The following is a 15408-nucleotide window of genomic DNA, read 5'->3' as shown; positions in this document are numbered from 1 at the left end:
TGATGCACAAGGGGGATGCATTTTGAAACATTAATGTAATACCTAACCATTATTAAGATTATCAAGAGTAGCTTTTCCCTTAAAAGTTGCTGATTGTAGGAAGGGGAAGGGTATGTGAAGGTCCCTATCAGGTTCCAGACATACTAGTTAGAAATCTCTCTCCCCAGGGTGTTGAGTGGAATATTATCTTCAGGTTTAATGAGAGGTTGGAAAAGTCAGCATTCTGGTTTGTTAAAAATTGTTTTCCCCATATATGATATATTGGGAAAGTTGCTGAGAATTAACCCAATCCAGCAGATTTGTCTTTTGATGAAGATGCTGTTCTTACTTAGTTTTTCTGCTCTGCAGTAAAAAGATCGAGTGAAGACAGGAAAGAAGACTACCTTGTACACAGTGGCACTTAATAAGTGTTTCTGGAATTGAACAGTGTTTATGGGCCAGGCTTGTGACAATAAGAGTACTGTGGGAGCATGGCCAGTGCTTTGGTTGATAACTGAGGGATTCATTGCAGGGATCAAGAACCAGGGCAAGAAGCAAGGAAAAAATGGTCATACTTTTCATCACAGAGAAGACAGTTCATAATGTGTGAAAAAGCCAAATATAATTTAAATAATTATTATGTTAGGCAAAAAGACATATTCAGAGAATAGACACAATTTCCTGATGTTCAGTGGAAAAAAAGGTCTTCCAGGTGAGGGACATGGAGGTGTGATGGGTCTTATGTTGTCAGCTTGAGTGTTCTCTCCTAATGTAGGGAATGAATTATTTCTGTAGCTGAGTTGGAATTCTGTAATGAAGCATTATGTGATAAGTGTGAATACAGCCATCTGTATTTTGTTGTATCTATAATATGACATACTTTTAGTTTGTTAGAAATTCCAGCTGTAAACTCTAAGTATATTAATTTGTATTTGCATAATATTTTGCTTTGAAACGAACTCTTTCATTTATTTTTCTTCATTCTTGTTTTTTAAAAACTTTGGTTTTTTTTCTTTGAAAATTCCTTTTGAGCTTCAGAGAGCTTTCAGGTTGTCTGAGGCAAATTGACATTTGTGTCTTTCTACCTTTTTTAGACTACAGGCAGTGCATCTCCTGCTCAAGTAGTTCATGCACAGCCTCGGACCGTTGCCACACCTGCTGCGTCCACTGAGCTGGTCTCTCTGGCGTCCACCCAGGGGGTTCGTGCTGTCACTTCTGTGACCGCCTCTGCTGTGGTTACCACCAACCTGACTCCTGTGCAGGCTCAGACTAGGTCTTTAGTGACTCAGGTGACTCAAGGTAAAAGTGTGATTCCCCTTTCATCTTTTGGTAGTCATTATTGAAGTTCATACTCGTATTTGAACATGGGATCAGAAGGAAGATGCAGCCCTTTAATGAAATAAACATTTTTTCAGCCACAGGGGTTCAGCTTCCTGGCAAAACAATCACCCCAGCCCATTTCCAGCTTCTCAGACAACAGCAGCAGCAGCAGCAGCAGCAGCAACAGCAGCAGCAGCAGCAGCAACAGCAGCAGCAGCAGCAGCAGCAAGCAGCCCAAGTGCAAGTACCACAGATCCAGGGCCAAGCCCAGTCCCCTGCCCAGATGAAAGCTGTGGGGAAGTTAACACCGGTGAGAAGTTTGCTCCTGAGAATTAACATTAGGAAACTTTATTTGAGGCATAAGTAACATATAAAAACAAAAATTCTGGTAGCTGGGTCATCCAAAATCTTTTCTTGCACCATAAAAACTTAATAGCTTAGAGGCGCGAAACTATTTTATTCTGTCTTTAAATGAGAATGTTTTACATGTAAATGCTGAATTTCTGCATTTTGATTTTTGTGGGATGTTACAGTACCTTACCACTGATGACCTTTGGCAGCAGACAGAAATGAGGAGGAAATGAATTCCAAAATTTTTTTGTATTAAATAGTTCTTCCTCTTGAAGACATAAGAACTTTTCAATTAAACAGCTCTTGATATATTCTGCTTTTATACTACTTTCATTTCACGATGTATTTTTCCTCTAACCTTTCCCAGAATATTTCTTATAATATATTTGTAACAAAATTTTAAAAAGAAGAAACAAAATAGCTTAGGAAAAATTAACATTTCAGCCAAGCATGACATTAGGTAATATTCTGTGCTCCCATCTTTGCAAAGAAAGTGGGAGACTACCTTTTCTTCTCTGGGGTCAAGGTTTTTCCTTATAAACTGTTCATCCTTTAGTGGGATTTTTCATTTGTTCTTTCCCCTTACATTGTTTTACTCCTTTGGTACATTCTTTTCCTGGTTCTGATAACTTCAGTTTATATCATTTCATATAAGTTTTTCTATACTTCTCTACATTTATCTTATTTCTTATGGTAATACAGTATTCTATTAGACCAAGCACTATAATGTACTTGGTTAGCCATTCTCCACTTGATGGGCATCTACTTTGTTTCCAGTTTTTTGTAAATACAAAAAGCATCACTGTAAATTGTTTGTATATAGAGTCTTTATTGTATCAACCTCCTTGAGGTGGTAAGATCTCAGAATCAAAGTATATGAATATTTTTGTCACTTTAACATAATTACAAATTATAGAATGGTAGTACCACTTCATAGCTCCATCAATAATTAGTAGACTTAATTTTTTTTATTATAGCTTTTTATTTACAAGATATATACATGGGTAATTTTTCAGCATTGACAATTGCAAAATTGCAAAACCTTTTGTTTCAGCTTTTCCCCTTCTTCTCCCCACTCCTTCCCCCAGATGGCAAATTGACCAATACATGTTAAATATGTTAAAGTATAAATTAAATATGTCTCATGTCCATACAGTTATTTTGTTGTACAAAAAGAATTAGACTTTGAAATAGTGTACAGTTTGCTTGTGAAGGAAATCAAAAATGCAGGCAGACAAAAATAAAAGGATTGGGAATTCTATGTAGTGGTTCATAGTCATCTCCCAGAGTTCTTTTGCTGGGTGTAGCTGGTTCAATTTATTACTGCTCTATTGGAACTGATTTGGTTCATCTCATTGTTGAAGAGAGCCACGAGTAGACTTAATTTTAAAGAAATTGTATTTCTTGATTTATTTGATAAAACGATTTTTTTAATGAGACTTGGGAATACTGATTTCTTCTTGTAATGGACTTGCTAATCAATCAGAATCTGTTTTGTTGTTTCATTATGTAAAGTTCATAAGTCTACTTTGGTAAATGTAAAATTCATGATAGTACTAGACTGTTCCAGATTGTTCTCAATACTGAGAGACAGACTAATACATCCTTTTCTGAATTACAAATCCTAGGATGTCAATAAATTTTCAAATCATTATTACATTTGAGAAGCACTTTAAAAACCATAAAGCTCTGTGTGTGTGTATATATCTTATATGTATGTGTGTGTGTGTGTGTGTGTGTGTGTGAGAGAGAGAGAGAGAGAGAGAGACAGAGATAGAGATAAAGATGGAGAGAAAGAGAGATACTTGTTATTTGCTTGCATTTTGTTTTCTTTCTCAGTTTTTCTTCTTGATCTGATTTTTCTTATGAAACAAGATAACTGTATAAATATGTATAAATATATTGGATCTAACATGTATTTCAACATATTTAACATGTATTGGACTACCTGCCAGCAAGGAAAGGGGTGGGGGAAAGGAGGGGAAAATTTGAAACAAAAGGTTACGCAAGGGTCAATGTTGGAAAAATTACCCATGCAGGAGCAGCTAGGTAGTGCAGTGGATAGAATGCCAACCTTGAACTCAGGAGGACCTGAGTTCAAATCTGGCCTGAGACACTTAACACTTCCTAGCTGTGTGACTCTGGGCAAATCACTTAACCTTAATTGCCTCAGGCAAAAAAAAATTACCCATTCATATGCTTTGTAAATAAAAAGCTTTAATAATTAAAAAAAGAGAGAGAGAGAGAAAGATCATTATTATTAATGATTATATTCTCTTTAAGTATTAAGAATTTATGCATGAGGGTATATCAGTTTGTTGATGGTTTTCAGAGGAGTAAATTTTAAAATGGAGCTATGTTGCATGATAATGAACAATTTATGTTTTTAGGAACACCTGATCAAAATGCAGAAACAAAAGCTCCAGTTGCCTCCACAGTCAGGACCTCAGCAGCAGGCTCAGCCAGGGGCCCAGCCACAGGCAACCCAAGTCCAAGTACAGCAGCAGCCCCAGCAGACACCACAGCTTGCAGCAGTTGCAGCCCCAAGGCCTGGAGCTCTTCTCACAGGCACAACGGTAGCCAACCTTCAAGTTGCTCGTCTTGTAAGTTTTAATTTAATGTGGTTCATGTTGGGGTGACCAGCACATAGAGCCAAGGCAAAGAACAGTCTAGAGCATGTCTGAGTGCTTGAAAAGGAGGGACACAAGACTTGGAAGAGTAGATCAACACAAATGAGCTGCTTTTGTGTGGTGAGTTCTGATACCTACCTTGATAAGGTATCAAAGAAGTGATCACTAGGTGAGGTGGCAGGGGCACATGTGAAGGAAGAATGGAAGATAAGGTTGGAGAGATCTTTCTAATGGCAGATCAAATCTTAGACTTTAGATATTGGTGAATCTTTGAAGGTGTGGGGAAAAAATAATCTAGACTCTTCCTTTTAGCTTTTCAGAGGCATTTCTTCTTGAGAAAAGTTTTAAAGGTAGAATTCCCCCTGCTAATTTTGGGACCGTTTTTGTCCTAGACAACTTCCAATTTACATTTTCTAGTAATTTGAGATAAATAATGAAATTCTGCATCAAAGTAAAAGAAATATACATAGTTTAAATTGGTTTACCAGACAGAACAATAGAAGTGTTGATATCACACACTTTTGGTTCTTTCTTTTTTTTTTTTTTTTTTGCTGAGGCAATTGGGGTTAAGTGACTTGCCCAGGGTTACACAGCCAAGAGGTGTTAAGTGTCTGAGGCCAAATTTGAACTCAGGACCTTCAGACTTCAGGGCTGGTGCTCTATCCACTGCGCCACCTGGCTGCCCCTATATCTCACATTTTTGAACAAAATATCTTCCTGAAACCAACCAGTTTACTCTTAACATGTCTTTTTTCAATCTGGTCAACAGTAAATAAAGAGTGTGACTGGACCTCTGATTTCATTGACATAAGAAACTTTCAGTTGAGGAAACTGTAGACCATTGTAGATCAGCATCTTCTCTGCAACCAGGAGGACTAAACTGTTGACTAGAGCCATAAGAAGTTACGTGACTTGCTTAGAGTAACAAGCTAGTATTTTCAGATATAAGACTTGAATCTAAGTCTTTCTTCAGGACTAGAAAGACTTTCTCATTTTCAGTTTGGTCATCATCATCAAAAGAGAAACACTTGCTAGTGTCCTAATCTTAGGATTTTAAGATTCTCTCTCTTGAATTATCTTCCATTTCTTCAAATTGTCCTATCTTTTCTCTCTTTCTTAGCTGGATTCCTAGAAAAAGCAATCTGCAGAGCTTCCTTTTCTTTAATTCATCCTTTGCAGTTTAGAAACTACAACATTCAACTGAAAGGGTTCTCTCCATCAGATTTAAGAGTATTTTTGACATTTCTGCTGTTTTTAATACAATTAACCACCATCTTATCTATTCTGGGTTTTTGTGACGTGATTTTTCTCCTGGTTTTTCTTTCTGCCTAGCTACTCCTTCTTACTCTTTTTTGCTGACTTATTCATATCAGATTCCTGTAGTCCTCCTTTTGTCAGCTCTTAGGAGTTCTGTTGCCATCTCACTATGTAGGTGACTCCTACATTTGTGTTTCCAGCTGTACGCAGCCCCATTCTCTCACCTGAATTTTAGTTATTTCAAACTGGATGTCCCAGAGACATCGTAAATTCAATATATCTAAAATTGAGCATGTCTTTTTTTTTTTTTCCCCCAAAGTTACCCTTCTTTCAAACTTCCCTTTTGCTGGAAAGGATACCATCATTTTTACATTGTGCTGCTGTGTTATCTTCACAGCTTTTCACATATCCCTCAGTTAGCAGTTCCTGCCATGTCTTCTTCTTTCTGTTCTTTTATAACTAGAGCCTTAGTTCCAGTCCTCATCACCTTTAGCCCATACTGTTATAATGACCTTCTAATAGTTCTTCCTACTTCAAGTTTCTCCCAATTCTGCTCCATCATATCCATCTGCCAAAGTGATTTTTGTCAAGTGTGACTCTTTCTTTGCTATTCTTTCCTCAATAAACTTCAATGCTTCCCTATTGTTTCTAGGATAAAATATAAACTTTTGTGTTTGGATTTTAAAGCTCTTTATGATCTGGCCCAAACTTCTCTTTTCAGTCTCAGCATACCTTACTACTCTTTCCTCACTAAGTGGTCCCATCTCACTGACTTTTTCTCTGTTCCTCTCAGAAGTGCTCCTTGCCCTATTTCTGTCCCTTGCACTGTCAGCCTGCTATGTTTGGAGTGCACTACCTCCCTCCTTAGCCCTGCCTTGGAGATTTCACAAGACTTTCACAAGGACCATTTTGCTAAAAAATTGTCTTTCCTGATGATTTCTCTCACTTTCTAGTGTTCTTCCCTCCGTTTGTACTTACATGGTCTCTGGATTTGTATCATGGATAGATTTATATGGGGGTATTTTTCTCCCCAAGGGACCATTTAAGGTCCCTTTAGAATAGGGATTATTTCATTCTGGAGATTTATATCCCCCAGGCCCTGGCATCTAGTAGAACTATAGTAAGCTAATGGATTGACTGAAATATTGATTCAAGGAAAACTGATTAGATCAGATTTAAGGGAGGCCAAGAGTTCAAGATACTGACATTATTACATCATTTCTTAATTTTTATAACATAATGAACACCTAGTGTTATGTGCTTTCACAGATGTTTTTATTTAGGGGAGGAGGCAATAATGCAGTAAAAACTGTTTGTTTTTTTTTAGAAATGTTGATCTTTTAAAAGATTAAACTTAACAGTAATTCAACAAGAAGGATGAAAGCAAAGAATTTGATGTAAGATTACCAAAAGCGGTTATTAAAATAATTGCCATGGGAGTCCATGGACCTAGATTTATAGTGGTGGCAGATGGTATAGAAAAGAAGGGCTTTGGAGGAGAAATAGCAGAAATTTTGGGGATTGGAAATAGATGTAAAGGAGAGGGAGGAATAAATGCATTTATTCTGTCAATCTTCCTTTTCCTAACTTTTTTCATTAGTCTCTTCCTTTTTGTATTTACTGTTATTAATGTAAAGGCTCTCTTCAACTCATTGAGGATTATTGCAAAATTTATTTAATTGTCTCTGTATGCAGATATTCTCTTCCAATCTATCTTGTGAATTGCTTTCATCTTATGTTTTTATACCTGTTTCATTTTCCAAAACACAGTTCTTCTCATATTATGTCCTTGCTCTCAAACTTTCAGAGTGTCTGTTAGTTAAAGTTCAGGATTCTTAACCTGGCACTCAAGAATACTTTAAAAATTCTGTGTCCATGTGTCACTATGTTATATACTGTAAAATCCTTGGATTAATGTTGAAATGAGTGAATTGAACTATGATTGTGTTCTTGTGTGTGTGCAGGAAGCCAGGCTTTTTGGTAGGATGTGATAAAAGAATTTAGATTTTTCCTGTGTCATCTCTGTCATTTGTACTTCCTGGTTAGTTGACTGTAGTCATAAAATATACACAGCATAGTTTCTTGATGTGAAAAAAGTTAGAGAATTCTGAATTTTTCCTAAATAATTTATTATTTCTTATTGTTTAGACTCGTGTTCCTACTTCCCAGTTACAAGCTCAAGGGCAGATCCAGGCTCAGACAACTCAGACTGCTCAAGTGGCTTTGGCAAAACCACCAGTTGTATCTGTCCCAGCAGCTGTTGTATCATCAGCTGGGGTCACAACACTTCCTATGAATGTTGCTGGGATTAGTGTTGCTATTGGACAGCCACAGAAAACAGCAGGTATTCCTCTGGAAATTCTCCTAGTGGTAATTTTGGGGAAATAGTCACTTCTAGCTTTTACTCAGTTGTTTTTGTTGTTCAGAGTTAACCAAGATTAACCAAATTAACCAAGATTGTTGGATATTGAAAAAATACTTTTATTAGTTCTGTTATGTCATTGTAAACTTTTGAAACTTTAATAAATATGATTATTTATAATTATCTCCTTTGAGATACATAGCATCTTGACTAATACTAGTTGTATGATCTTGGGTAAATTAATCTCTTTATGCCCCAGGCAATTCCCTAAGACTTAAGTTATAGATGAATAACTGATGCACCTTGGTAGGTGTTTCCATATATGGAGTTCCTTCACTGATGAAATAACAAGTCTGAACCAGGGCCTTTTAAGAAAAAAACAAAAACTTTGGGCTAACAGCCAGATAATTGGACACAAGGAGACTGGAACTTCCAGTTTTCAAAAGTTATTTTTTAAGAATAACTAAAAATAAAGGGATATAGTTTGCTTAATTTCTTTGAGGTAGCTTTTAAAATCTCCATCAATAAGAATAACCCCCTTAACATAGTTATAGGTTTTGATGATCAATATCTACAGGCTTCCTATTTGGTTAGTGTCTAATAAGTGACCCAGCAAGTGGAGATGTATTTATCAAGTTGGTCTAAGATTCTTTATCTTAACAGAGTATTTGGTGATTTGTAGGGCAGACTGTGGTTGCACAACCTGTGCACGTCCAGCAGCTTCTGAAACTCAAGCAGCAAGCTGTTCAGCAGCAGAAAGCCATCCAGCCCCAAGTGGCTCAAGGTCAAACTCCTGCACCACAGAAGGTATTTTTATATATTACTTATAGTGCCCTTTGATACACCAAACCAGGAAAGAAAAATACCATTTCTTTTCTCTGTTTTATCCTCATACTCAGTCTTAGGGTTCATAGCTAGGGCTATAACAAAAATGAGGTTATTTTGAGTATCATTTACATGGACTATATATTGAGTGGCTACTCCCCCAAATTAAAAAAAAAAGTTTTATTTTTTCAAGAAGCTTTGGCAGGTCTGAAAAGCTTTAACATATAGATGAGGCAGTAAACTGCTCGTGGTTTGTCAGATGTCAGTCAGGCTATGCTCAGAGTGGTTCATCACTAGTCCAGATAAAATGTTGATGAATTTTTTTTGGTCCACATTGACTCTTGTCATTAGCTGGCTTTCACATTGTAAAAGGGTTGTGATCTGAGATAGTAGAAAGAATTGTTTACATTGATAAAATCACAGGTCCTTGAAGTAAGCTAAAAATGTTATTCCTTTTAGAGTTAATTTTTAATTTAAATTGGTTGGTCCCTTTGTAGTTGGTAAGTTGGTGTGTTTGGGTGTGTGTTTTTCCAAATCATAAATTAATTATCATCACTTAGAATCGTATATTTCTTTCCAGATAACTGCACAACAGATAACTGCCCAAGGTCAACAACAGAAAGTAACCTATGCTACCCAACCAGCAATTAAAACCCAGTTTCTTACTACACCTATTTCCCAGGCTCAGAAATTAGCAGGGACCCAACAAGTGCAGACCCAAATACAAGTAAGTATTTTATTAGCATACTTGATAATAGTCTTTGTTTTCCTGTTAATTGTATGTAACTCTCCCGAATAGTAGGTTTGGATATATGTGTAATCTGTAAAACTAGGACATTTAGAATATACTTTGCTACTTTAAATTAGAGTAAAATAATCAGCACTTGGTGAGGATTCAGATTGCAAGGAAATCTTAAAAATTGGATCTTGTGAATACAAATTATTTTTGTGTAAAAATAATTTAAGTTGAAGGAAGGGATACTAGTTAATGGATGCAGTGTGCATGAATTTCTTGTAATCAGACTTTTTATTATTGAAGGTTGCAAAGCTTCCTCAAGTCGTTCAACAGCAAACAGCTGTGACCAGTATTCAGCAGGTGGCCTCTGCTTCTCAGCAGGTAAGATCTGAAAACAGCTTGATAATAATGAAAACATGGCATCTTTTCGTATATATACATATATGTAGATTTAGCTTTACTTTTAGTCCTTTTTATGAAGTACAGAATAATATGTGTTCTGTTACATGGTCATCTTTTGTGGCTCCTCATGAAAATGGAGTCTTAATTAAGAAAGAGCCCATGTTTTCCGCACTCATAAAGCTCGTTGATCTCACCAGTGTGAGTATTCTCTCCAGGGATGCAGGTTGTCACCCATTTGTGCCTGCCCATCTTGTTCACTCAGTGAGCAGATGGCCTTCCTCCCTTCCTCTTGATGTGGCCAGAATGCCAGTAAAGCATACAGTCTGCCCCTTGGTTATCCTTTTCCCCATCGAAGGACTGGCACAATTTCTTTCTTATACATACATTTCTCTGATGACATTCTTTCCACCATTTCTCCATCATGGCTTACATGTGCTCTGTTGCAGGCTGCTCGCCCCTGCTGGGGCCTTCCATTGCCTTTGGGGTGAACCTCAACTCCGTGACTGACAGCTGTGCCACAGTATCTATTTAAAAAACAATATCTGACAAAAATTGTTATATTGCTTTAATGATTAAGTCCTAGCACAGACGCAAGCAAGCGAAAGCATCTTAAATTTTGTAGAAGTAGACCATGTGTTCATTTCCTGGATGAGGTCTGTCTTCATCAAGAACATAAAGTCTTGACAATATGTATTCTTTCATTTTACTTTAGTGTTGTGAAATGGCAATTGTGGCCACTCAGATTATCCGGGGACTACATAAAAGCAGGGATTTTTTTTTTCTTCATTTACATATCGCTGGAAGCTGAAGACCTCACTTTAAATAAATTCATTGACGAAAATTTCTTAATCATCTACTATGTGCAAGACCCTGTACTAGGTTCTAGAGATAGAAAGACAAAATTGGAAGGGTTCCTGTCCCTAAGGAACTTAATATCTCACTAGAGAAGGGGGTAAAAGAAATAGAAAACATGTACAGCTTTAATTTGTCCCATTTATGGTTTCATAAATTCATACATGCAGTAAGCCAGTGTGGCACAGTCAAAAGGACACAGGGTTGGAAGTCACTGGACCTTGGGGAGACAGTCTCAGCCCTGCCACTTCCTCCTTGTGTAACTTTAGACAAGGCATTCCCCACTCTGGGATTCAATTTCCTCATCTGTACTATGAAGGGGTTGGAGTGCTGAAGGGATGCCTGAGGCTCCCTTCCACTTCTATATCTAGGAACTAAGAGTTTTCAAAGAATCTCCTCATTTAGTTCTCTCTCCCAGAGGCCTTAGCCACCCCCCCCTCCTTTTTTTTTTTGTTTCTGTTGTAGCATATTCATAACATATGTGAGATTTTTCAGTTAGCTTGTCTTTTCTTTTCTCTGGGCTAGGCGTCACCACAGACCGTGACACTCTCTCAAGCAACAACTGCAGGTCAGCAGGTCCAAATGATCCCTGCAGTGACTGCAACAGCTCAGGTGGTTCAGCAGAAACTCCTCCAACAGCAGGTGGTGACAACAGCCTCCACGCAGCTTCAGGCCCCAGGTGTACCCAACCCCGCCCAGGGGCCAGCCAGCTCTGATGGCCAGAGTCAGCAGGCTAAGTTACAAATGAGAATGTCGACTGTCAGGTTAAAGACAGCTAACAAGCCTAGTTGAGCCAAGCATGGGAAAAGCGGGGATATTTGTTTTCTTTGGTCAAGCTCCAGCTGCAAAATAGGCACACCCTTTCTATTTCCTGGTCTTAAGGCAGAAAACCACTGTCTTCATAGAGGACATTTTATTTATTTCTGAACCTTGGACACATTCTCACACCAAAACACCTGACCTTTGGAAAATTCTTGTCAAAACAAAGTAGTGTAATTATTTTATTAAAGTGTATCCTTCTCTTACAGAAAAGTGATCCTTCCTGAAAACCTCTCTGTACTGTCTAACTAATGGAAACAGTGACCATGGTGATCAGTACTCTCCTTCATTCAGGGCAGTGTTTTCTCCAGAGCACTAGTACTGGGTTTTGATAGTCACTTAGTAGAATTTCTTTGTAGAAATATATTTTGCACATTACATTTGTGCTCATTGGTTTGTGCAGTGAGTCATAAAATGGAAAGTCTTTTTAAAACTTAAAAAAAAAATTCTAGATAAGAATTTAAATTAATGCTTTCACCTTATCCAGAAAAGACAAACCATGGTCCTTTTAGTGGAGGGAACAGCTAGAGTCAGTCACATGTAATTGAGTTTTCATTCCAAAGAGTAGCCATTGTGTTCTGTGCTTTCTAAAGTGATTTGTTTTCATACTTTTAAAGGAAATGTTTGGTAATTCTGTTCATCTAAGCACATTTTAGCTGCATTCCCTGTATTTTGTCTATTGGCTTATTTAACATGCATTGGGCTGCTTCAGATTGGTTCAGGAAAATGTTGGGACTTTGAGGTCTTGGACTAGTTAGAACTGAAGTGCCACAGAAGTGTCATAGGCACCATCTGTTTTACTGTTGTATAATCTATGGTGACCTTAGTCTCAGCGTATGTAGAGCAAGAGACAGATGGAAAAACGAGAGTAGAAATGGCAAGAACATGCTGATGTCCAAGCTTTGGGGAACTGAGAAACATTATATAGATGCAGAAATATATATATATATATATAAATATATATATGTAGATGGAGCATCTGAGGGTCCAGAAATAGACCAAGTGATCTATGTATTGTAAATGTGTACAAATTTTTAATACATTGAAAAAAAAAATTCTAGTCTTATCAAGCAGGATGTTCTCGGCAGTCACCACATTTTCATTTTCCAGGGTCTCTACTTGAGCAAATCTTGGTTCAACCTAGTAAAGGTGAGAACCTTAACCATCTTCTATGTATGGAACTGTATGATATTGAAGGAGAAAAAGGGAAGATTCCTGTTGCAGGGTTTTTTGTTGATGTTGTTTGTTTTAAATAAGGGAAGGCAGTAGATGGAATGTTAAGTGGCTATGTTGGTTGATGATGGCATCCTACATCCATATCTCTTGCCATATTTTTAGTATGCAAAAGGAAAAAGCCTAAATAGTACTTTTTCTCCATGGGTAGATTTTTAAAGGTATATTTTGCTCATTTATGTCCAGGGAAGGATAAAGGTATACTGGTTTTGGTTTTTTTTCCCCCTTTAACAAATGCCAGTTATGTTTTATAGCATTCAGAACTTAAAATTTTTATTGAAAAATCTATTTATCCTCTGTAAATGCATTTTTCCTTTAAATTTTCTTATTTTAAGTAATTTGTCAAAGAAATTGATCCATTTTGCAATTTAAGAAAACTAGTATCCTGCAGATTTATTTGGACATAATCAAACACTTTTCTAGCTCTTTAATAGGTAGAAAGAGAATAAAGATCATATGTTTAAGGATCATAAAATTGAAGCTGTTTGAAAAGAATGGAGTACTGAAGTAACTCACTACTTTTGTGAGATTTCATAATTTGTTAAAATTTTTATTTTCAAGTGAATTGTTCACAAAGAAATACTTGAAATGAAAATGTCATATGTGCATGCTGCTTTTCAATATGACAGTTTCAAATATTACAAGTATTCTAAACTTGCAGAATTAAAATGTATAGGAATTCTCCAAACTTATTTCCATTTGCCCACCCTGATAGTTTTTCTTTAGGTCTTCAGAGTTAATCTTTTAAAATGATGATAGAATTTGGATGCATTTATTTTAAAAATGCTCAAGAATTCTCAAAAAGTAATTTATTGTTTAAATAAAAGCCCCCCTGTTATCCCATAGCAGTCTGGTTAGACAACTTAGAGACAATTGAAGAAAAATTTTTAAACGTTTACTCTGTTTTTATAATTGCTGTATGTAATTCATGTCCCTGTCACTGCTGGTGAAAAGGAATCTAGTTTCCCTATTATCAGCAAGTTGATTTTAGTTAAACTTCCTTAATCCTAATAACACATAAATTGAATTGACAAGCTCATTGGACTTATATCAAGAGCATATGTATCCAAGAGTATAGCATCAAAAGTTTACTCCTGCCCTAAATAGTATTCCATATAGTTTGAGTGCTAACACTCCATTTCCAGTGTTGTGACTCATCCAGTTTCCTTAGTGTCATGTTTGAAAGGTCAAGCTTTCTGTTTTTAAGAAGATAATGAAGTTTGGTTCAGCAAAGTTGTCTAGGAAGTTTCAGACTGTTACTGTTAGTAAAATTCTGTATTACCATGCAAATCAGGCTTCTTTTATTGCGATATAATGATTCAAGGGTGTATTCAGGAACACAGCAGCAAAATCGTTTTGAGATTTTACTTCGGCCACCATTGAAACCAGTTACCCAGTTATTCTTTAAGAGACATTTGTTTTCATTCAGGTCAGACAGTGTTGTAAAACGTTCAGTGGGGAAGCACATTGCCTGCGTCCAAGTACTATTCAGATGTTGTGCCTCAAGGGGGAACGGTTTTTCTTTTAATAAATAAAAATGCTGGCTTAAAAACAACACTGTAACCCGATAGCTGTTGTGTTTTAAAACATACAGGAACAAGGTTGAAATTGTAAATACTTTGTAAACATAAACATTTGTACTTGAATAGTAGGATTTTAAAGAGCACTGACATCCTACCAGATAAAAGGTATAATAAAGTGTCCTTTTTTATAAATCTTTGTTTTTGTTTTTCCTAGCACAGTATTTTAGTGATAATAAAACACTAAATCTTCATTATTTGCCTACAAAATAAGCTGCCTTTTCACATGGTTTAGACAGAGGGTCAGTTTTCTCTTGTTAATTCATGCTCTTGGGTCTAGAGGGGAAAAGCTGGAGGGCTTTTTTTTTTTTTTATGCTCTTGGTGGCAAGGAGAGAAGTCTGTCAGGGTTGGGCAGCACTTTTGGTTTAGAAAGCTGTCTTGTGCTGAAAGCTTGGCACAGTTCTTCTGAATTGGGAAATGGGAGGCGCCGGTCTGTTTTCAGCAGTAACAATTCATTTAATTGCGTGACCTGGTGGCAAATCACCTTCTCAGCTTTCTCATCTCATCATGGGGATAATAGATGTTCATCTGGAATCCAGCCAGCTCACCAATAATCACATCATCACCACCACCACCACCATCTTCATCATCACCATCAGGGCAGCTGACATTTGCCTCCCAGCAGTCCAATGCAAGTAGGTTACCTGAGCTAGCATTTACTAACTAATGAGCATCTAGGAGAGGGATCAAATAAAAAGGCCAGTTTCTCTTGGGAGCCAGCCTTCTCCAGGAAGGAGGAGGGGGGAAGGAAGGGACCCAGGACACAGACCCTGAGTTGGAAGGACCCTTTTTTCAAATGGGATAACTGAAGGACCATGGACACAACTTGAGCAGGGGGAGAGAGGCCTGACTGTCGGCAGCCTCCGGAAGGAAGCGCAGGAGTTTAGAGGCGGGGCACCCAGGGCCTTGCACCCCACCCACGGCCTCAGTGCTCCCTTCAGAAGGCATTAGGCCCGTGTCAGCGTGGCCGGCAGACAGGGTGCACCAAGAGAAGCCAGACTGACCGGGGTTTCATTCAAGCCTTATGGACACCCCTTGTCATAGTCATCATTCCATAACGT

At 37.4% G+C, this 15408-nt stretch overlaps 1 protein-coding gene across 3 annotated transcripts in view; it reads left to right on the top strand.

The window, feature by feature from the left end:
* LOC127545360 (E1A-binding protein p400-like) overlaps positions 1–14481 on the top strand; it is a 139484-nt gene extending 125003 nt beyond the window's left edge. For all 3 annotated transcript variants that reach the window (XM_051972585.1, XM_051972584.1, XM_051972583.1), the window contains 8 exons: positions 1074–1278; positions 1395–1609; positions 4041–4253; positions 7686–7881; positions 8582–8706; positions 9305–9451; positions 9764–9841; positions 11240–14481. In XM_051972585.1, the coding sequence (XP_051828545.1) occupies positions 1074–1278; positions 1395–1609; positions 4041–4253; positions 7686–7881; positions 8582–8706; positions 9305–9451; positions 9764–9841; positions 11240–11506 (1446 nt within the window). In that variant the 3' untranslated portion in view covers positions 11507–14481. The remainder of the gene's footprint in view (positions 1–1073; positions 1279–1394; positions 1610–4040; positions 4254–7685; positions 7882–8581; positions 8707–9304; positions 9452–9763; positions 9842–11239) is intronic.
* The last annotated feature ends 927 nt before the right edge of the window (positions 14482–15408 follow it).

The sequence above is a fragment of the Antechinus flavipes genome, chromosome 1, assembly GCF_016432865.1.
Source record: "Antechinus flavipes isolate AdamAnt ecotype Samford, QLD, Australia chromosome 1, AdamAnt_v2, whole genome shotgun sequence".
Lineage (NCBI taxonomy): Eukaryota > Metazoa > Chordata > Mammalia > Dasyuromorphia > Dasyuridae > Antechinus > Antechinus flavipes.
The sequence above is the reverse complement of the archived record's forward strand: the minus strand, read 5'-3'. Positions and strand labels throughout refer to the sequence as shown.